The sequence below is a fragment of the Amaranthus tricolor genome, chromosome 6 (genome assembly GCF_026212465.1).
Source record: "Amaranthus tricolor cultivar Red isolate AtriRed21 chromosome 6, ASM2621246v1, whole genome shotgun sequence".
Taxonomy (NCBI): Eukaryota; Viridiplantae; Streptophyta; class Magnoliopsida; order Caryophyllales; family Amaranthaceae; genus Amaranthus; species Amaranthus tricolor.
In genome coordinates this window covers 22733856-22757794 of record NC_080052.1, presented here as the reverse complement: position 1 = coordinate 22757794, position 23939 = coordinate 22733856, and the positions used below count along the sequence as shown (strand labels likewise).

Sequence of the window (23939 nt, the reverse complement as noted above, 5' to 3'; positions counted from 1 at the left end):
AAAATGCACTTCATGAAAATTTACAATACATAAAATTCATATAATTATCATTTACTACCAACAATCAGACAGATAGTGAAGGAATAGCAAATGCACTCACATATGACCCCAAGAGAGATTCTAACAAAAAGAATATAAACATTCCTTTCTTGGTTTCACAAAAGAAATCCATGATCCTGAGATGTATGATATCAGTAATTAGTACATGACAAATTAGAAAGAGGTAAAACTGTAACAATTAGTCTTTTCCTGAGACCATCCAGTTGCAGAGAGCTCTCTCAACACTCACAAATGAGGAAGCCACAAAAGATAATTTCATTGAAACAGAACTCGCTGCTAAAACTCCAAGAAATCAACACCTACAACTTGAAAAACTTGATCAACAGTCATGAAGAGGTGTTCAGGAGAATGCCAACCACCAAAATATTCAAAAAGTCTATACAAGTTTTTGATTAACAAGTTGCTCGTCTCTATCGTTAGTTGTGTAGAAAATTTATCATCCAAACTCTTCTAACCTGAAATCGGACAACAAATATTTGACTAATCATACAAAACATACATATTCAAAGCGATTTCAACAGAATTAACAGAGAATGTTGATATCCTACTACGTCGACTCCTCCGATGACAACTGCATCGCTTGAAGAACTTGCTTAATGGTGTTTTTGGTACAGGTATCAACTTGCCCAAAGCAGCAAGTGGCCAACTGGTTTGAGAAAGTAGCACAGGAAAAAAAGGATTACCGACTGCACATTATTTAGAGCTAATGGAAAAGTAAATAGATATCAGAAGACTTTAGGACTAGCTTAGACAATGCAAGAAAACCAGGAATAGCTGGCAAGGGTAAAAACTAACCTGATAAGACCAATAACGGTGCACACAATCCACAACTGCCAGCTCAGCTTCACAGTTTTGGCAAACTTGCCAAGAAACTCTACTATAATGATCTGTCAAATTTAACAAACCAAAATATATTTTGCAACAGAGCTTGTTAATAATGCATATACACGTAATTTTACAAGCCTTACCTGAAGTATCACGGTTAGTCCAACTATTCCTATGAACAGACGGTTTTTAATAACACCATCGAAAATATTGAGTTGATCAGGCTTACGAGCATTGAACTCATTGAATATCTGCAACATTTTCAAAGTTCATAAGCGACCGTAAATCAAAAGTCAAATCTAGCCCCTATATAGGGTCCATACTTCTCAACCTTATATTCTAAATCCATTCGGTAAAGTTCCGTTTAGTTTAACACTAAGTCCATATCAAAGTACTCAAAAGATCAGTCTAACACTATTCCATTCAATGAGTCAAGATAGCACACACCAACACTTCAATGTACATCTATTTCAAACCATACCAAAATTGCACATGAACTTTTAAATTCTTATACAACAGAGGTAGTCGAGAACAAACATTCATGAACCAACATGAAACTTGCACTATAAAAAATAAAGGAAAATACTCTTGAGTTTATAGCTCACCTGACAAAGAACAAACGCGTTAAAGATCACTGTGTTCTTTTCTCTGTTAGCATGTCGAGTGGAATCATGTTGCAGACGTAAAATATTTCGACCTTGGAAGTTGAGTACAAGCAGAACAATCACTTGATAGATAGCCTATAATTCCAAAACAACAGTTATTACATTGACTATCAACTGTTACTGTGATAAAAGTTTATCTGCAGTTTTTACAATGATAGGTAAAAACAGACCTGTATCAATAGGTTCCTCCACATAATATTTGTTATAAGAGGTTCCCTGCAAGATAACATAATACATATAAATATACCAGGAGAAATGAATTGCTCCCCGGTAGAAGCCATCAAAAAAAGGTCTTAGAAAAAGCACGTAATTTTAGTAAAAAATAAAAATAACATTGAACAACTAATGGCACTTGATGTGGTGTGTGACTAACCAAATCAGCAAGACCAACACAAGGAAAAATAGAACATAAGGGCCAAATTGTAAACATTCGGTTATAAAGATTGACGGTCAACTCCCGGAATATTCATTTAGATAAAGCACTATAAAGGACTATATAATTTGTCACAAACAAAGTTACCTGAAATGAAATTCATCTGATGGAAACATAAATGAGAAAAGAGAAACGTTAATTTTAGGGTTTTGGAAACTTAAAAAACGTAGGAAATGTACGTACATTATTGTACAGCAAAAAATAAAATGAGTAAAAAAGGTAAGAAAAGAAATGACTAAAAAAAAGGTAAGGAAAAACAAGAAAAAAAAGAGCTTATGGTATTACATATGGTGTTGGGCTTGAAAAAAAAACATTTGGGAAATATAGTTTCCGAAACGTCAATCTAGAGTTTGGGAGACAAATTTTTCGAAACGGAATTCGACGAAATGTTTCCAATACAGGATTCGATGGTCACATAGCTAGCATAAATATCATTTCTTAAATTCGGCTAATCAGCAATTAATTTTTCAACAAATCCATAATGCGAAGTATTGCTTCCTTCAAACCACAACTGACAAGATTCATATAGGTTGTCACTAACAAATAGTAACAGATAATTATTCCCAAGTGCAACAATCTTACAAACAATTAGACGCATCATTGAACACACTGAAGAGACAAGATTTATGCACAAGCATGGACAAAAAGTTTCCTGCTCTAAACCAAACATATCAAATATAGATCTTCCAGTTCAAAGTTCAAACCTTCGACCAACAGGAGGTCTGTGCATGAGGTGATCTGTAGGTGGTTCTGTAGCCAAGGCAAGTGCTCCAAGAGTATCCATAATCAGATTGACCCAAAGAAGCTGCACAGCATAAACCCAATATCACTAAAATAAGTCGTCCAAATTTTCTTTTGCAAGTCTTAATGACTATTTCAAATCCTCCACAATGGCACATATACAAGCAAGGATGAAAAGAACAGGAGATACCTGTACAGCATTCAGTGGCACATCACCAGTGGAAAAGGCAGCAACAACATTAATGACGAGGGCAGCAACATTGACTGTAAGCTGAAACTGGATGAATTTTTGGATGTTTGCATAAACAGATCTACCCCATCGAACAACCTGAAAAAGTTTGCAGTGCATCATCATTCCAAAGAAATAAAGCATATATGCAAGTAAAAAAAGAAACTTTTTCAAACCATAGCTCCTAACCACATCACATCAAGTCAACAATATTAAAATATAGGTGACAGCTACCTTGACAACAGAAGCAAAATTATCGTCCAATATGATGATATCTGAGCTTTCTTTCGCTACTTCTGTACCAGCAATACCCATAGCAAGACCAATGTCTGCCTAAAGGTGGAAAAAAAAAAAACAAAAATAATCTAGTTAAATCACGTTGAATACAATTTGCTAAAAGAAAAAAAAAAGAAAAGAAAAGAGGGCAATGAAGTATTTCAAAATTATAGAATCACACCATACCTCATGTAATGCAGGAGCATCATTGGTTCCATCTCCAGTAACAGCTACAACATGACCCTTTCTCTTCAAAGCTTGGACAAGCAAAAGCTTGTCGTTGGGCGAAGACCTTCCCATAACCTGTACATCAATAATTAAAGTTACTTTTTTAAGTCGTTGTTAACTAATGTAGCTAGTTGAATTCTCTATAGAATAATTTGCAAACTAAACCTTCAAGTTTAGTCGTTTTATAAACTATAGCCTCAAAGTTTACTTTTTGCAAACTACAGCCTTCAAGTTATAAAAATCGACATAGATACATCCACTTCACTAGAAACCAATAACTTATCTTCAAAATAGCCTTTAACATTTCCCTTTTACCTTTGACTTTAACTCAACCATTTACATTTAACATCACCCCTTTCACAACCTTCCCACCTCCCTCTCTACCACCACCACCTCCATCATTTTCTCTCTCTTCCCCTCTACAATTTTCTCTTTCCTCCTCCCCTCCACAATTTTCTCTTTCCTCCTACTCCAACCTTTCCTATAAATGCATAAAAATTAAACTAAAAATGGAATTAAGTTCATCAATTGAATTGGGCAGTGCAGATTGGATTAGAGAAGCAAGCGTTAAGAGAGAATTATGGTCAAGCTATGAGATTAGATCAGAGAAGCAAGAAATAGAAAATGGGATTAAGTTCACCACCAACTGGGCTCGCCAAGCTACTACTAACCCTACAGCAGCGACCACCACCGTGACCATCCACCACCATCTTTTCTATTTTCATTAATTAATAAAATACCTTTCTTTTCTATTGCCTAAATTGATGTAAGGTTTTGATAATTAGTTATATTGATTTGAGGGGTTTTACTAATTAACGACATAATTTGGAGATCAAAATAATTTGGATAAAAGCTCGGGATTCAATTATAATGTCATTTGAATTCAATTAGTTCCTTGGATTTAGTTTGAAATGGGTAATAGAAGGAGCAGAGAGAAAAATAATGATTGATATTTGGTTTTCGTGAATATGATTTCTAAGTTGTTACAATCATGATTTTGAATTTTATTGGTTGTTGCCATGGAAGGAAAGGTTGAAGAAGGAGGAGAAAGAAAATGATGGAGGGGAGAGGGAGTTATGGTGAGGAGTGGAGGTGGTGGTAGAGAGGAAGGTAGGAAGGTTGTTAAGGGGTATAATTAGGAATATGAGTTAGTTGTAAATGACTTAGGTCAAGGTCAAAGGTAAAAGAAAAGGGTAAAGGCTATAGTTTGCAAAAATGAAACATTGAGGCTATAGTTTTAAAAGCGCATAAACATAAGGTTCTTGTTCGCAAAATTTTCTTTATAAGGCAATAAATGCAGGTTTTTTCTTTTTAAAAGAAAAGGTAATGATGCATACTGATATCTTTTCTGCAATTTCTTCTCTCTCAGCTTCTGATTTGTTACGAAATGTCTTTCCCTCAATCAAATTTGGTTCATTAGCATCTGCATCTGAAGACAGGATGCCACACTCAAGAGCTATTGCTTTTGCAGTCTGAAGATTGTCTCCAGTGACCATGCGCACCTGAAGAAAAAACCTTTCATCATACACTTGCGGTACAGCCTTCGGTAGAATACTAGCTCAGCTAGAATAAATAAAGTCATATTTTGTGCATCTCTAAAAAGCACGCGAAAACAAGTACATGTACAATGGATGCAAGATGAATAATCACATTAAAAAAAGAAACATGAACTACACATAATTGCTACAGAAAACTTATGTAAACACCGATTATTGACCATCCCACAATCAGTTGCCATATTAGACACGGAAGATGTGGCATACCATACTAGTAAAGTGCACAAATTAAGCATAGGACTATTATAAATATCATGTAAATGCAAAGCATCTAAAAGAGTGCTGAAGGAATAAAGAGTATTTGCTCTTCAAATAATTTCCAGAACTCTAGTCTCGTTCTTATTTAAGTTAGATTTGATTATAAGGCCAGATAGACCAGTCATGCTTGTTATCCCGCACAATTTGTTCCACTATAGTCAAACTAATTTTAAAAAATCGGACCAGATCAGCAATATTCAAGCACACAATAAAGGTTTAGTTACGAATGTAACAAGTCATAATAGGCCTTTTTTCAAGTAAAGGCTTATTTCATTAAATAGAGGTATGATATGATATCTCATTCAAAAGTCAACTGCAAAAGGCTAGTTTTCCAGGACCCCAAGCTTTGTAACAAACAGAAATCAAATGCAGACTCATGAGGTCCTAATGTAATGTTACCAGGAAATACTAGTCATTGCAACTCTTTAAGGCTCTAATAGATTAACAATGCAAACCAAGCAGAAAAAATCAGCTTCATCAGGCACCAGAAGAAATTACAACTACATATACCTTCACTCCAGCAGCTTTGCATAACTCAACCGAATCTCTGACTCCAGGACGACAAGGATCCTGCATTTAATACAGCTAACCATCAAATTGATCAAATCTTAGAAAGATAATGGCATTCAGCCACACTATGACCAACACCCCTATAACCTATATATACAAACAAGAAATAGATTTATGAAGCAGACTCGATTTGTTACACTGTGAGCAAATGTTTTGCACTTGTTAACACATGTCCATACATAGCAACTTTAAAATAATAGCTATTCCCCAACGATATTGATACAGTTCACAGTATTGAACTGCTAAATGCAAGCAACTCAACATCATAGACTAGCGTGCACAAAGCCAAAACTATACTTTTACACAGACACATATCGTGACGCCAATATTATCTCACAGAATAGAAGTTCGCGGGTGATGAATTACTTAGTAAATATTCAAAAATATCGGGTACCTTTATACCAACAATTGTCAGTAAAATCAAATCATCCTCTGGCAACACCCAGTGAGATAGTTGATCTTCATCAGACGGCACTTTATTGGAATCGTACGATCTATATGCAATTGCAACACAACGAAGACTCTGTGCAGCCATCTGTTCAATTGCCTCCTTAAAAAAGGCCAACTGCAAAGAATTGAAAACCAATTGAAAACACAAATCAGGAAATAATATGTATGCATGCAAGCATGCACACACTTAAAAGTAACATCCAAATGACAATCTTACAAATCACATTCACTGACAATCACAAATAAGGCCATCATTCTCAATTTCTCATATATATGGTCATCACTCTGTTTAATTACAAAACAAGGGATAATATCCTATATTCAGAACTTAGATATTATATGTTTGTATACTGAAATGTTAGACCAAAAGGGAGCACCCAACAATCTTCTTCACACTTCTACTTTAACTATTAATTTGCATTAAGATAAAAAAAGGGAGAGGGGAGCGGAAATTTTCTGCCCAAGAATATTGAGAGAATCCAAAACCATCAGAAAGAACTAGGATTGTTAGATTCTGTACAACGCAACAATGGAAAAGCCTTAATCCCAAAAGATCACCTTATGCTCATCTAGTGCTGTGAGCGAATCATTTTCATCCAGATAACTGCTGCATGACGCCAAGACAATTTCAGCAGCTCCTTTCCAATGTATACGAACTTCAGAATCAGGCTACAAAGTACATCAGAAAAGAAAAATTATAAGATGCTATTGACACATAATATGTAAATAAAAAAGAATCGTCATATAATCTAGTACCCATTCTCCTTTGAAATGAAAGTATAAACAAGTAAAACCAAGGAAGAAACCAGGTACAATTCTAGTAGACCGACTTTAAGTCACCTAAGAATTTAGATAAGAATGTTGGAATCTGGAGCATGCCATTTACACGTGGGAAGTCTTGGAATTAACTACATCTATTTGTTTCGATCTGTTCATTTTTTTCCAAGTTCTTACAAGAAAAAGTGCTCTCATTGTGTAACACTCATAGGCTTAACCAGATGTAAAACTGGCACAACACCTTTAACTTCTCAATTAAGTACTGCTCAAATCTCATGTGCAGGATAATTTCCCCCATTGGTTCCACCTGAGTGGGCTTAAATTGCTTTTTGCGCGTTGGGGGGGGGGGGGTGGGGGGGGGGTCAGGTCACTCGTTTCTTTGTTTGCTTTTGGTTTCTCTCTAAAATCAAAAAAGAAAGCAACACACCACCTTGATGCTTCATTGAAAACATTTACATGTTCATCTTAGTTACACAACTGTGTCAAAAACTTACTGTTTTAACTGCAACACCTCCTCGTTTTTTCTCTGAGTTGAATGGGAAAGCGTGGATGATCGTAGATGCTGATCTTGTAGCTTCAAAGTTCATTCCAAGCTGTAAATTTAAAACAAAAAAATTAGCCAGAAAAGATCAACTTATTAAGAAAGAATAAGAATGTAAAATACCTTTACTCCCCAAGAAAGAATGGCCTTTTCAGTTGGTGAACCAGATATTTCGACATCACCCCCACCCTGCATTCACGGCAGAAAAAAGGCAAACGATATCAGCTTAATTATTCTACTATGTAACGACAATAACAACTACTTGCACTTAGGAGGCTTTCACCCCTAAGTGTAAACCAGATATATCCTCATCACCCCCACCCTGCATTCAAAATTTTTAAAAATGTACATGGAAACATCTTAGTGATTCTACTATGTAATACAAACACTTATGGGGCATTTTATGACCCAAATTACACTTTTTTTTATCCTAAACAGAATTAACTGAACTTATTATTTGAACTTGTCTAAACCAACCGTCCCTGAACTTTCTTGTGTGAACTTATTACAATTGATAGCACTGAATTGTCATCAACTTGTCCTATGTTAAGTCATTGATCCTCCATTTTGAAAATATTAGCCTTAAAAAGCATTGACCCTTCCACACATTGAGAAAACCATAATTCAACATCTAGTATTATTTGAGCAAAGTTTCATCATTTATTTGACACAATTCAGATTATGAGGGCAAAAACAGTAAAAACTGTGACATACTGATTGAAAGAGGAGAGAAAATAAACGATGTTCCATATTTCAATTTTGCAACTAACCCAATGCCTAACGATTGATCAAAGGGTAGAACTGAAAGTATCAATAAACGGTTTGACACTAATCAATAACTACATTGAATTCAGGCTAGTTCAATGCTATCAAATTTGCCAACTAAAGGACGGATTACTTAAAAAAATCCTACTAGTGATAGTAAGTAGAAACACTCATAATAGAGCCAGTTATGATGAATGGATTTCATGCTCACATATACACAGTAATTGATGGAATGAAAATTATTTTTTGATGTCCCAATCCCAGCTTAACTAAAATCACTAGAAACACAAAAACAATCCTTTCCAAGTTTCATTTAAATAATGTCAAGTTCTTTATTCAAAATATAATAATATAACTTGTGATTCACAAAATATCAAAGGGATATAAGCAAGGTTCAAAGGAAATTTAAAATAGAAAATACATTAGACACAAAAAATACTCTATCTTACCTCGGGCAGAAAAACACAACCAGTTGTATTCTGCGCAATGCCCTCAACGAGTACAGAGGAACACTTAGGAGACAACAATGAAGCATTATTAGGTGGATCTAGTTTCTTGCCATTTGCATAAGCCTCCACAACAGTCATCTGTAAGAAATAATGAGTATTAAACATCAATTGCAACAAGTACATCATAAATTCTTTCAATATTGAAATAATCCCAAGCACCCAAATAAAGTAGCCACACATCCTCAACAAGTGCATGTTCAGGATCATATATTCTATTGATGTTCATCCATTTCATGAACAAACAAAAGGAATTGCATCCATAAGACTATAATAACTCAACTAAATGACAGTAACAAGTGCACGTTCACGATCATATGTTCTATTAATGATTATCCATTTCATAAACAACAAACAAAAGAAATTGCATCCATAAGACTATAATAACTCAACTAAATGACAGTAACAAGTGCATGTTCAGGATCATATGTTCTATTAATGATTATCCATTTCATAAACAACAACAAAAGGAATTGCATCCATAAGACTATAATAACTCAACTAAATGACAGTAACAAGTGCATGTTCAGGATCATATGTTCTATTAATGATTATCCATTTCATAAACAACAAACAAAAGGAATTGCATCCATAAGACTATAATAACTCGACTAAATGACAGTCTTGCCTGATTCAGGGTCAAAGTTCCGGTCTTGTCACTGCATATTGTAGTTGCAGAACCCATGGTTTCACAAGCTGAAAGCCTACGAACCTATAATAAAATAACACTTGATCAAATAACAGAATATTAAAATCAATTATCTGATACTTCATACAAGTAGAAGTTTGAATACAAACCAGAGCCTTGTCCCTCATCATTTTCCTCATTGAGTAAGCAAGACTGCAAAAGGTATTACCAAAAATTGAGCTAAGTCAACCAGAAACACAAATTTAATTTACACAATTGACAAACACAAAAGTAATTTGAAGATGATAGATATTGGAAATAGAAGAGCCTCTCTTTGGTTTCTATAAATTATTTGTCAATGCTCAGCCTTTCTCTTATATAATTATGAAGTATGGAACCAACTTATTTCTTTCGTCCGCAATATGGTGAAGTGAAAAATCAGAACCACACATGAATCCTGCAACCTTCTCTCTTCCCCTCTATCCATGCAATTAAAATATATAAAAAAATATTGCAATAGATACACTCCAAAGAACCAAAACACGGAACCCATTAACTAGCCAACATAAAAGAATCAAAAAATAAAGGCAAGTAAACATACGTTAAGGTGACAGCTAAGGGAAGACCTTCAGGCACAGCAACAACCACAATAGTCACCTGGAAAGGCAAAACGTTGTAATACCCAATAGATAGAAGGCACACGTATGAAGAACAAAATGATGACTTCTACATACAGCAACAGTGATAATTTTGATAAGACCATCAATTGCATGACTAGCTTTTGTCTTTCCTCCTACGAACTCGGGATTTCCGTTAACATCATACGTATGACCAGAAAAGTACCTAAAGCAAGAATAACATATGATATTCTAATACTGATATGCTGCTCTAGAAAGGAAATCGGATTAACCTGACAACAAATTTTTACCTTGCAACAAGAACAATCAGCACAACTAAAGCTACTGATAATCCAGCTATACCAATAAAAGTTGCAAGGCCATTCAGGCGCACCTGGACAAATAAAAAAAAAACTTTAACAAAAGAACATGATAAAATGAAGCAAGTTCATGAATTGTGACAGATATCTTACAAGAATTTTACCTGCAATGGAGTTTCTTCACCTGTGTCTTCTGAGATACTAGCCATAAGCATACCCCATTCTGTGTTTATACCCACGCTTGTGACCTGAAACCACAAAAAACATTTATCACGTTAGCCCAAACTGAAAACCTAATGCAGAAAAAGTCTGATACAACTCACAAAAATAGACCCATAGTAATGTTGTGTACAAGAGGATGTCAGAAAGAAGATTTGATATCCAAGGTAATATAGAAGTCAACAGAAACTAAAGAGTGCAGAAAATATTTTTCCAGAAAGAAACAGTCCAAAACAAAGTGTTAAATAGAAAATAGGACACCTTGAACATACATTTTCTAGAGATAAATATAGAAGTATAGTGAAGCTCCAGTTGAAGCATGTGTATAGGAAATTTGGCCAGCAATAAACAAACCCAAACACAGGCACACGGCATAAAACAGAAAGTAGGATACACCATTTTAAACATCTTTCAGTCTCCGAATAGACCAAAAGTTACATATCTCATCAGATAGCTAACCTACAAAAGTTTATGCAACAATCACATAACTATTCATCGAATGGATAAGCCTTTGAGTCCTCCCCACATTGGATATCCTTAGTCAAAAATTCATCTACAGTCCACTCTTACAGGAATTACAACTTACAAGGAATGCACCCTTAAAACCCAAAAGAAACTATACCCTAATGAAGTAATACTGCTATCCTAAATTACACACCAATAACATGACCAGTCCATTATATTCTTCATCGTCAAACTTGTTAGTTGCAACCCTTGAGGCCTCAAACTTACAACATGCCAGTCAACGGTATTGAGAAAAACCTATTCACCCACACTCTTTTCATTGGGATATGTAGATTGCTAAAACTCACCAATAGACCTTCCAAATAGAGCTCTTTCCAAACGTAATTCAACATTTGGTGCTTCTTTATTTAAAATCTACCCATCTAGCATGATAAGCATGCACTCGTGAAATCAACATTTGGTTATGTATTGGTTATAAGGGTCTTATGGGTATTTTAATATGAGTTAGTTACAGAAAATAATATAATTAAACAAGGGGAGGATTAGAGAAGATCATCGGAAAAATATTGTGAACACATTGGAGAGTTCATACTCATTCCTGGGAGAGCTACAAGCCTATGCTTGTCCTATCTTTACATTTTCTATCTTCTTTGTAATCATTGAGTCCAGTAATACAAGATTCATTACATTTTCACTTTAATTACGTCATACTCACAATTCTTGCCATTTTAATATTGTTTTGCCGAACAATGATGGATCCAATCTATTACACATTCTTCGGGCTTCTATCCCACATCCTTCACACGTCGAGTATATGCAACAATACTCTTTTTAAAACAAACAGATCTAATGTAGTCTTGCAAACCAAATAGATCTTGTTGGATTCTATTGATTTTATAATTTACGTAACAAAGTTCTAATAGTCTCCTTAGAGTACATTCAAGGCTAACTTACCAGCATAGTTCCGTAGCCATCGGCTACTTTGCAGCCAGACATTAAGAATGGTGACTTGGCATCTTTGGAAACCTACAGTAATCCAAATCAAAATTTTTAACACTTGAAATATTGTGTTTAAAAAAAATAAGCACCAACTAAAGGAAGAGGCTTACAATTTTGCTCTCTCCAGTCATACTAGATTCATCAATGGCGAGCGAATGACCAGATATAAGCACCCCGTCAGCAGGAACCTAAAACAAATCCGGGAGAAGATAAGCATACAAAAGAAGCACACAATCAAAAAACACATGGTACAATATATTTGGCCTCACCTGATCACCAATTTTCAAAGGGACAACATCTCCAACAACAATATCAAAAATTGAAACTTCTATCCTCCGACCCCCTCTGATAACCTACAAGAACACAACAGTTAACAGCAAACTATGTTTCTAGCATACCCCAAGTCACAAAAGATGAAAACCTTATGAATTATTCCCGAGCTCGAGTTATCATGTTTAATATAAAATAAATGAATTCAAGAAAATAAATACCTCCAAGTGTATATTCCTTTTCTCCTCATTTAAATTTTGAAACTGGAGAGATTGTCTATAATCACTGATAGCTACAAGGATTAAAATAAGTTGGTTACCACACATGCGAGCACATTGAAAAAAGTTATAAGTTCACATCTCCTTAGATGAGTTAACACATAAGATATCAGCGAGAATGGAAATAGGCACGCAGCATGAAGCAAATGAAGGCATTGCAGACAAACAGAAGTGGCAGCAATGGATGTGTTCTGGTCAAAATTCATGTCAGGCACCAAAAGAAGAAAATCCTCCCAAAAGGAATTATGAATTCTGAAATATTCTGACTTTTGACTTTATGGAGGGTGAAAAGTAAGAGCACAAAAAAGGACTAGAAGTAGAAAACTCGGTCAACAAAGAAAAAACAGGATGTAGAAAAATACCAGAAAAACAGTTTTATCTACTAAGTATTCAATTATTAAGGAATGCATCCCCATTGAATCAATAAACTAAGAAGATAAATATCTGCAAAGCACCCATCTTTTCTACAGGTAACCAAATTGGTTTCCTCTTCAGAGGTCAGCCTCATATTGTAAACTATTCTGCTCCATTACAAGTGCCAAGTAGATTGGAACCTATTCGTGTTCAACTCAAGGTCTTACGCGTACACCATTTTGCATATTACCTGGAACGCGGTACAATACGGTTCACGGGGTAGGAACTTAAAATGTTTCTGTTAGTTTACCTTTACTATTATGCTTGTGTCAATGTCTGCTAAGGAAATATCAAATTGTAATAGATCAACTTTGTAGGGTATTGATGTATTCAAGAAAATCTCTTCTTGACTCAACGTTATAGTCCCTTGTTCCCTTTAAGTGTGAGTGGTCAAAAAGTCAAAATCCAACCAAGCATTGGGCTTGTATATGAAAGGCACATTTCTCCAATTCAATCACAGGAGCACTTGCGTATGTAGTGCGCACACAAGCTTTCAATCGCAATTGAACCGCATCCTTGTCACAAATGGACAACGTTGTGCAGCACATTCAAAGTGCTGTGGCTTGGGTGATGCTACAGTTGGATTTAACCTCGAAGAAACATTAGTTGTAAACTTGTAATTCGCAAACACAACAGCTGTCACAATATGGGTCATTTAAAATATGGAAACAGCCTTAGGGTATTATAAGAGAAAGGTTACATAAAAGCAGCGTCCTTAGTCACTGAAAAGAGGAGCTTCTACAGTGAATTTGGAAGTTGTTACTTGTAAATGCCGTTATCAGCATTGATAACTCGCATATACCTTGTGCAAAAGAAATTTACCAAAATTCAAGTCCGCCTAAAACTTAAAAATCTTTACCATCTTCTTCAAACAAAGAGGTTATATGAACATCAAAGATTATGTACCTCAATAACCTATTCAATCTTAAGGCAAGGGTACCGAGCTTTATTTAATACTTATTCATTTAAAATGGAGCAATGTTTTTTGGTTGTCATTAACCTCATGTTTTATAATATTGTGCAATACCTTTCCTTGGACATCACCTCTAGTCTTTAACCAAGTTCTCCATCATTGAACACTTCACAACTTTAGCATAGCTATTAAGATGGTTTTTACGATGCTTCCACATGCAATCTCAACAAGTTAAGTAACTTGGTCATTAAGTCATTCTCCCTCTAAAGGATAAAATGTTAAAGTCATATTGATTTGACAAAAACACCCTCATGAAAAAAATCCAATATCAGGGGTTGGATTCAGCCTCAGCATTGACTCCACTTACTCGCCGACTTAATTAAAACAATAGATGGACTCCAATCTAGTCGAACTGCCAACCCATAGAAAACAGAAAATAGCAATCAAATTAATGGACTTTTAATTGGACAAAATTATAAAGTATACCTGTAACAATAATTACAAGGAAAACAGCAAAGAGAATGCTTCCCCCATCATACCATCCTTGTTTTATTCCCTATAGAAAGATCAAAATCAGTACACCTCCAGATGAAAAGAATAAAATTTGACATCAGCAATAGTTCAAAGAAAAAGGAGCCATATTTAACATAAATTGAAAAAAGAATTTCAAAATTACGCCAAGTTCTGCACTTTTCAAACCTCGACATGCTAAAGATCAAGTATAAAATCAAATAAAATTGGCAAGGAAATTCGCAATTAATTAATCCTGGTTAAGCTAATGGAACTTTCATACAATCCCCAAAAAATCGCATTTCCATTAAATTTGAGGAATTAAAAAATAGAAATTTATCAGCAACATCTTATGACAAAATTTGCAACTAGTTGGAATATTTAATTATTGGTAACAATAATGAACACTAATTTTACAACAATATATCACTTGATACCAAGACAATTTTACAACAATATTTAATTAATAGTGTATGCATATAATTATTTTAGGAAACAATATTAGAAATTTACGATTAAGTTTTATGAGGCTACAATTTTGTCCTTGGACAGCCAAAATTCTATCTTTTACATGAGGCTTTTTGATGTGTTTAACTTATGATTCTGATATAGGGCTTGTCCCAGTCTTTCATTGTAAATAGCCTAGACTGTAATCGTTTGAAAATAGTTTACAAATAAAAATAAAGCTTATTTGAAGATACTTTGTGTCATCGAATAAAAACTCGCCCGTCACATAGTAATGTTATTTGTTTGAGTGTTGTCGTGATATAAGAATCCCGTTATATATAACAGTGCAATAATGCATAAATTTCATCATCAAACCATCGCAACAACTGTTACGTAACATTTAGCGCCCGATATTCATCGTCACAACGTTATTTGTCAAGAAATTATAGAGAAAAAAATCTAGCATCTCCCCAAATTGTAGAGAAAGTTCTTATAGCATCTCCCTGTTAAATTTTCGTTAATACGTTACTCATCCCATAATTTTGATCGATATAGAAAATAATCAACTAATAAGCTAGTTAATTATCCACTAAAAATATCTCATATAGTGCAATTAAAATAGCAATTATCATCATCATCATCATCATACTCATTATATAATTTTTTTTTTCCAAAACATTGCATCGTGTCGCCCACGAGCGTCACACTCCGTTACAACCGCTTTCCGCGACAATGACCGTTTTCACAAACATGTCCGCGACCACATTTATATCCATCTTTTAGTATTGTTTGCTAGACACAGCTCAGTAAGTGAAAAACCCCACAAATAATTTTTTTTTCACGAGGACACCTTAAACTTGATGGCATTAATGAATTATAAAACAAGTTCATATAAAGAACTTTTAAGAGAGCATTGTTATCAATTGCAAGAAATATGAATCAACTAGAATTTATTAGCCACAAGATGCATTTACCTCTGATTTGATACCCAGAGCCAAAGACGCCACAGCAGCCACCATCAATATTACTAAGGTCAAATCTTGACAAGCCTCCCAAAGAAAGCGCTGTAAAAAGAAAGAAAATAATTGCAAGACATATTTGTATATCATTAATCATTAAAATGTCACGAGCTAAATCCAACAAAAAATGAAGAACTTACCCAAAAACTTCGCCCCTTCTTCCTGGGATATGTATTTGGTCCAAAGGCATTTTTCCTTTGGAGCACATCTTCATCATTGCCAGGGATCCCCTTCTCTGTGTTTGATATAAGCTTTTCTGCCAACCCAGTTACCTGAAATAGAAAACGTGTAAAGTGAGATGAAATTTAATAAGACAGCTAAAATTATCTTTTAAGAATACTTAGGGCCAGTTTGTTATTGTTTTTTGTTTTTAGTTTTTTTTGAAAACTAAAACCAAAAATAGAAAACCAAAAAACACATGACTTTAGAAACCAAAAACCAAAAAACACAGAACCACAGTAATACCAAGCGAGCCCTAAATTTGTGTGCATTTGCAGCCACTAAATAAAACTAGCGATAAATCATCTATATTAATATTTTGAATTATAAATATTGAGATTGAATAGCAACAAACTTACCCCACCCAATTGATGTAAAGCCGACAAATCATGATCTTTTGACATAGCAGCAAGTTCCTCTTGATGAACTCCATACTCACCACGTGGAGCACCAGGAAACTCTTGAGCAACTTTGAAATAAAAAAAAATAAAGAATGAGTATTTATAGAGCACTATGGATAGAACAAGCCACTTAACAGAAAATTTCAAGGGAAATATAAGGATACATGAAAAGAAATACAACATTCAAAAAACCATAGTAACACTACAGAGAGACTGCAAACCTATGAAACTATGACAAGAATATTACCCTTTAATCTCTCTGCAGCTTCCTTGAAAAGATTTGCAGCCTACGAGAGCAAAAGATACAAATGAAAAGCAATTTTCAATGGCCTCATCTGATTAAAAGGCATGCTTAGAGTTTGAAAACATACCCGTACAACTTGCGCATGCGTTCGAATCTTCCTTATTATTTCTTTTTTCTCTTCTTCCTTCTTCAAGTCCAAGGTATAACGGAATCTTCGAGAAGCATTTAAAACAAGTGCTGCTTGCTGGAGAAAATTAGATACAGATACATTCTGTGAGTCAATCATGGTCAACCATCGCATACATTGTTACATGCAACAAGTAGCAACATACATGACCACCATATTGCTACTTCACTACGCAACCAAATTGCTATTAAAAGCCTTACTACCTGACTCAACCTACTTCAGTTCTCTAGCTTCTATTGACATTGTTCTCCCCCCGCCCCCCAACTAACCCAAATGAGAGTGAACAACCAAGCATATACTTCCGCCATTTCTATTATTTGCAAATTTTCGTTAAATGAATTTTTTTTGTTTGTTTTGCATTTTGTCGGTTAAGGAAACTTTATGGGTGAATTTCAAGTTTTATCCTTATGGTTGATAATAAGAAATTCATCGAACCATCAATTTGTGGTGTCTACAATTGTTAAAACATTTTCTTACAGAAAGTGTCAAACATTCTCGATGCAACTTACAAGAAAACGAAGGAAATACTTATCAACATAGTGAAACATATGACATAAATGGACTGTTGACCCAAATTTTAAAAGGTGTGAGGCGCCCGAAGACATTAAGGGTCGCAAGTGAAGGTACTAACTTGTTGGTTTGATACGCCCAAAAACCCAGAAAAAAAAATTAACGCAAAAAAAAAGATAATCCAAAAAAATAAGAAAAGATAAATAAAATAAAGAAGAGAACATAAAACATGTGGTGGGTGTCTCACATCAAATGGACTTCTTCTAAAGCTAAGACCAAAACGCACTCGTAGGCGCTTTCTATTAGGCGCCATAAACCGCTGAGGCACTCGCATAACCTTACCTTCCATCGCCCACATAAGGCACTAGCCTTAGGCATGCTTTTTAAAACTAAGAGTGGACCCAAGAGCATAACACCAGAACAAAGTACAAGACATTGAACATAGTATGTTATGAGAGATTGATTCAGGCCAACAGAAAACCTAATGGCTAGTTCCAGCAACCAGCTCCCTCACCTGCTATAAACTGACACAAAGCACTTCCCCTCTAGGATGGTTCCGGCAACCATAGGTACATATCCCAGTTACATCCATAAGTTTTGGTAGCCTCATTCGGAAAAATAAGCTAAACCAATTGTAGAAAATGAACCTCAAATCAATGTGCTCTTCTGTAGGGAAGAAAATCAACTCTCTCACCCACTTTCAACTGACACAAAGCACTTGCCCACAGATGCATATCCCAGTTTACAGCCATGAGTTTTGGTAGGAACCTTTGTATACTGCGAAACCAGCAAAACCCATCCCAAGACACATCTAAAGGAACATAAGAATATCAAGAGCCATGAATAAGACTGATATTTTCACACCAATCAACTCTCATCCCTATATCTCTTGATTCTCAATATAATATTTTCATACACCATTCCAAGTTATCATACACTACAAAGTTCTCACATTTTTCCAAAAAAAATCATATCATTGTTAGAATTTTTGTAATTTATCAAATTAATGTTCCTACAAAATAGTTCATTTACTAGTTAGATCTCCGATAATCATGGGTTATCCTACTGGTTGAGGATTTCCCTTTTACCCTTTGAAACTTTCCATTCCATCTTCGTGAAAGGAAAGATTAATTTTCTCTCCTCCTTGCCGATAGGGATTTGCTGTCCTACCCCCTATAAAAATAAATAAATAAATAAATAAATAAAACTCTTAAATTCCCCATTTCAATCAAATTAAAATAGAAAATTAGATTTATTAAAAAAAAAAATAGAATAATAGATCAGTGGTTTTTAAATCAAATTTAAAACACTTTAACCTAAGAATGTGGTTCACCAAAAAGAAAAAATCCAGATTTAGAAAACCCAAAACAAATTAACTAAAAATCCCTAACAAACTAATGCAACAGTAACAAAAAAATTAGTAGAAATCAGTATCTTTAGACCCAAAATGAAAAAAAAGAATACCCTCCAACGTTTAAGACGTTCAATAGGAGCATGCTTAGTAGTAGTAAGATCAAAAGGACTAAAATTATCTTCTTCAGAACAATCAGGATATCGGCTACTCCCACCGGACTCAACATCACGATGTCGGTGGTAAGGTGAACCCTTGAAATCATCTTGTTGATCCATAATACTTGTTGTATTACTGTCGCAGGAGAGATGACACCACTGCATTTGAGTAAAATCATTTTGGTAATTTAACACGAAAAAAAGGAATCCCAAATAAAAAATATTCAATTAAAAAGATTGCTTTACATCTAATTGAAGGATTGAATAAAGAACTACATCGAATTCAAGAGAATCAAACCTTCCTTGTCGACCACTTGCTTCGTTACCTTCTTTTGGTAGCAATACTCTACTGAAGTTTCTTTAAATTCAAACTTAGGGATTCTTTTCCCTTGCCAAAAAAAAAAAAATAATAATTCCCACTTTACCTGAAATGGAAAAGTATTTCCCATATTTCCGTCCACGTGGCAATTATTTTTTTTTTAAATATTACAGACCAAACCGCCAAATGAGACGGCGGTTTGCATTAAGGATAAAACCGCCACATGAAGTAGCTGGCAAACCGCCATTTCATGTGGCGGTTTTGTCCTTAATGCAAACCGCCTTCTCATTTGGCGGTTTGGTCTGTGTTCATCCAGCGTTTTACTTTTTTCTTTCAATTCTCATATAGTTAGCGCAACCTGCATTAAACTAGTTCAATACCATCTATTCCATAATAATCAACTACGAACCAGCTTGATTTGAAACCATTAATCATGAAAATAATTCGAAGATATATTACAATTATGGAAAGTGATACAAGAAGTTCAAATCATATAAGTTGATACAAAGTTTGTTAAACTACAATCTCCGGCCCCTTTTGTTTTGTGCACCGGTGGATGATGATGGTGTATACTCGTCAACCTCCGCAATGACATTAAGAGCAGGAGCTCGTCGTTGACTAGCATGCTGATATGTGATGACCCTTTGCGGAGGCGATGGATGTGGAGGAGTAGTGGTCATGGAAGCTGGAGGAACGAATGACGACATAGCACCGGATGTCGATGGGGATCTGGAAGACCGACCTCGAGTAGATGAACACTCGCGACCTCTTGTGGACCGAATACTTGATCCTCCGGAAGAGCTACCTCGGTGGTCCAAACTCCGTGGAGGAGTGTGGAATGTGTCATCTACCTCGCCAATGATCGGTGGAGTCGGAATGAGATACTCATACCCCGCCTGACTCAATGCATCGGTCAATGACGCGTTAATGGAGCCAAGGGTCTGAGAACATAGCCGATACCCCACATCAACTGGCGATGTAGCGGCCCCTTGAATCGTGTCATTGCATTGTATGAGCACCGATCGGATGCGCTCAGCCTGTATGTTATCATTATATTGTTAAAAGAATCACATAAAAGTATTAATATATGTTATGAGTGTTAAAAGAAGACGTACCAGTAACGTAGATGTCGGATGGTAATGTGATCCTGGCAGCGCAAATGTGGTGTTCGTTAGGCGTAATATGAAGATACGCCTGTACCAATTCATGTACGTACCAGAGCTATGACCAGTGTAGTTATCTCCTCGAACCAAACGAGATGCTCGGTCATTCCACGCGTCAACATGCGATCTATGTCGTACGACGTAGTTCTTGTCCCCAGTCCTCTGATCAATCGCATGTATTTGAGGTTGGGTGTCACAGGCATGCGGAATAACCTGCTCCAAACCAAATTGACGCATGACACGATCCGGGAGATATAGCTCGACGATGTCAAAGCAAATAAGTGGGCAACGCGATCTCCAAATCTCGTGGCCCGATGTACATATGTGTGGCAGAGCGTCCATCTTAGCCGCTGTGTAAGGCTGCCATGTCATCTGTAATAGAAATCAATATACTCAGTAATATATACAATTTATTCATAACTAATACAAATACTAAATGTTAATAACATGCTCGTCCCGTTATCGATCAAGTTCGTCTCTGTAGTAGACGAGAGTATGTGGAGAGTGGGACCTCGAAAGATATACGCGAAGCCAGCTGCATACAAATGAACATTGCTTAATATTTTCATGTATCATAAAATAGTGAAATTTTGAATTTGAACAGTGAATTAAGTGTTGCTACCTTACTGCTAAAGGATCCATCCCACGACGATGCTGTGAACCTAACACCGGTTCAAAATCCTCCGCGTCATCTTCCTGATCATGTTGCCCAGCAGGTCGAATCGTCCTAATTATAGGCCTCCCTATATGAATATGCTCCCACGACCATATTTGTAACAACATCAAGCAGCCTCCAATGTCCTTGGCACCCTTACGAGATGCTCGACATAAATTATGATACATATACGCTAGGGTAGCACTTCCCCAACTATACTCATCTACCCGCTCTAAGTCTCCTAGTAGAGGGAGATAGATCAACTGCACCGAGTCACCGCTCTTGTCTGGAAACAAGATGCATCCAAACAGGTACAAAATGTACGCTCGCGCATGTCTATCCATCGTAATATCATCCGCGTCATTCTCTAGCGCGCTAAAATGCTCTATGAGCCAAGTCAACCTCAATGACGATCCAATGATGATCTTCGGCTGTATGGCGTCTTGAGGGTTTTCTGGCCAAACCCTTAGTAGCTCATGAACTAATGCTGGCCAATTTCCCTCTCCATGACCTATCATTGCTTGTCCTTCAATGGGCAATCCCATTATAACTGCCACGTCTTGCAACGTGATCGTTGCCTCGCCAACCGTGAGGTGGAATGTATGAGTCTCCAACTTCCACCTCTCCACTAATGTAGTGATAAGAGCTCGATTGAGCTCTAAACCCCCGCCCAACAACCTATGAATGTATCTAAAACCAGCTAATTCCACTACCTCTAATACTCTGTCATCCACTCCTAATCTAACGTACTCACCTGGTAGGGCTGACGAGTAACCAACTGGGCAGTGGTGCCCTCCCAGGCAGCTAAGCTCCTATGTGTCGCCTGAAGCGTAAGCACTGATGAATCAACTGGGCCCGGTATCGCCATTATCGTTGTTACATACATAAGTATTATAAAATTCACATAAATATTATCAGACTCAACATGATATTACAAAATATTAAAAAAAAACATACTTTGTTGACCTTCGAGGACATGTTTTCTTATTATGACCACTAAATCCACAAAAGCTACATATGTTACGAGGACGCGTCCACGGTTCATCCATTTCGTTCCGTATACGAGTTGATCGCGGACAACCCTTTCCACGCTTAGTTGAGGGATCTGGAACAACTGTAGGACCATTCTAAGGATCGCAGGTGAACATGTCTGGAACAGGTATAAAGGTCTTCTTATATGTGGATACGAAGGGTCCACAAAAGCATCATACGAAATGTTACGAGCTCGACATACTGCAAGAACATGTAAGCACGGTAACTTGAACATGGTTGGTTTCTGACAGGAGCATGATGTTGCTATAAGGTCAACCATGTAGCATTTTCCCCCTTTTCATGCTATCCTGTTGCCACAACCATTGGTGACCTCAAATATCTCACGTACTGTGTCAATATCCTAACATTATGAAAGCGTGCTTTTTCAGCATTCTTATCAATCGTATTAGATGGTTTTTTGGCATACATATGTCCATTCTCTAATTTGCTTCTCCCTAAATCCCTCCTTGTGGCAAAGTATTCGTTAACCTGGAAGAATGTCATCCTAACCAATGAAGTGATTGGAGTGACCTGGCCCCCTTCATTACGCCATTAAACGCTTTAGACATGTTTGTAGTTTTCAATCCATATTGATGCCCACCATCATGAATCAAAGTCCATTGGCGCTCAGGAATAGAACCATCCACTAAGTACTTATACGCGTCCTCATTAAACTCTTTAAGTCGATTCATGTAGAAATTCTATTTCCGAATCTTTTTCTGTTCTGAAGCTTTTCCAAATAAGTTTTTAACTGCTATGTTTTTGAACTTCTTATGCACGTTCGAAGCAAGATGACGTTTACAAAACCGATGGAATGTAAATGGCTCTTCCCAACCTTTTCCAACTCTATTCATTGCATCAAAATTCCCTTGTGACGATCAGATATAACACATAAGCCGTCCCTCTTAGTGACATAATGCCTTATACAATCCAAGAACCAACACCATGTATCGTTGCTCTCTCCCTCCACAACGGCAAAGGCAAGTGGGAACAACTGAGAATTTGCATCTATCGCCATAGCAATCATAAGTGTGCCTCTATACTTTCCGTACAAATGTGTACCATCTATAGATTTAAGGGGACGACAGTGGGGAAAACCCTTAATGGATGGTCCGAAAGCCCAAAAAATTCGCTGAAACATCACTCTGGTATGATCCATTGTCGGTTGGACTTCCCATTGCACCACTGTTCCTGGATTAGACTGCATTAACACCTGCAGGTACCTTGGAAGCTCCTCAAAGGACTTATCCCAATTCCCAAATACTTTTGTTATAGCCTTATTTTTTGCCAACCAAGCTCTCTTATATGTTATAACAAATCCGTATTTATTTTTTACAAAATTAACGATTGACTTCACCTTGAACGCTAGATCAACTCTGATCATATCCACGATAAGATCAGCAACAAATTCAGAACTAAGGAGGGGATGGTCGTCACTGTAATGTGCCGAGCAATCTTGATTATGACCCTTATATCGCACAATCTTAAATGTTCCCGTGGCGGTCATAATAGCTCGCATCCTCCATTCACAACCTATATCCTCCGCATTAGTACATTGGATAACGTACTTTGAAGGCTTCGACTCAATTACACGGAAGTTTCTATTGTTAGAAATCGCCAATGCTTTAACATTCTTCTTTAGGTGGTCTAAGGAGCTAAACTCTTGCCCTATCCTAAAGTCTCCATTTTCATTCATGGAGTTGTCATCGTTCTAGGTCATC

General features: G+C 36.2%; 2 protein-coding genes across 6 annotated transcripts; both read right to left on the bottom strand.

Annotated features, from left to right (window-relative positions):
* Positions 1-12: 12 nt before the first annotated feature.
* On the bottom strand, positions 13-19438 carry LOC130815862 (calcium-transporting ATPase 10, plasma membrane-type-like). Of its 4 annotated transcripts, none has more exons than XM_057682370.1 (35): positions 19348-19438; positions 19005-19208; positions 16971-17087; positions 16847-16886; positions 16558-16667; positions 16120-16251; positions 15935-16024; positions 14490-14559; positions 12620-12690; positions 12398-12481; positions 12239-12316; positions 12084-12155; positions 10610-10693; positions 10437-10519; positions 10243-10351; positions 10110-10165; positions 9679-9721; positions 9509-9592; positions 8824-8961; positions 7733-7798; positions 7563-7661; positions 6850-6960; positions 6236-6406; positions 5782-5841; positions 4795-4959; positions 3416-3532; positions 3188-3286; positions 2915-3052; positions 2688-2788; positions 1721-1766; positions 1491-1625; positions 1029-1136; positions 856-947; positions 609-706; positions 13-515 (listed from the first exon to the last, which is right to left on the bottom strand). In XM_057682370.1, the coding sequence occupies exons 2-35, from the start codon at positions 19167-19169 to the stop codon at positions 511-513; spliced, it is 3237 nt and encodes a 1078-aa protein (XP_057538353.1). In that variant the 5' UTR covers positions 19170-19208; positions 19348-19438; the 3' UTR covers positions 13-510. The 4 variants fall into 4 exon arrangements, with proteins under 4 accessions (XP_057538353.1, XP_057538354.1, XP_057538351.1 ...); XM_057682371.1 differs by having other exon boundaries at positions 19296-19436; XM_057682368.1 differs by having other exon boundaries at positions 13-706.
* A 379-nt stretch (positions 19439-19817) lies between these two features.
* Positions 19818-23939, bottom strand: LOC130815140 (serine/threonine-protein phosphatase 7 long form homolog). 2 transcript variants are annotated; one of them, XM_057681501.1, is made up of 3 exons: positions 22144-23939; positions 20484-20903; positions 19818-20405 (listed from the first exon to the last, which is right to left on the bottom strand). In XM_057681501.1, the coding sequence occupies exons 1-3, from the start codon at positions 22162-22164 to the stop codon at positions 19887-19889; spliced, it is 960 nt and encodes a 319-aa protein (XP_057537484.1). In that variant the 5' UTR covers positions 22165-23939; the 3' UTR covers positions 19818-19886. The 2 variants fall into 2 exon arrangements, with proteins under 2 accessions (XP_057537484.1, XP_057537485.1); XM_057681502.1 differs by lacking the exon at positions 22144-23939 and adding an exon at positions 21154-21652 and having other exon boundaries at positions 20484-21066.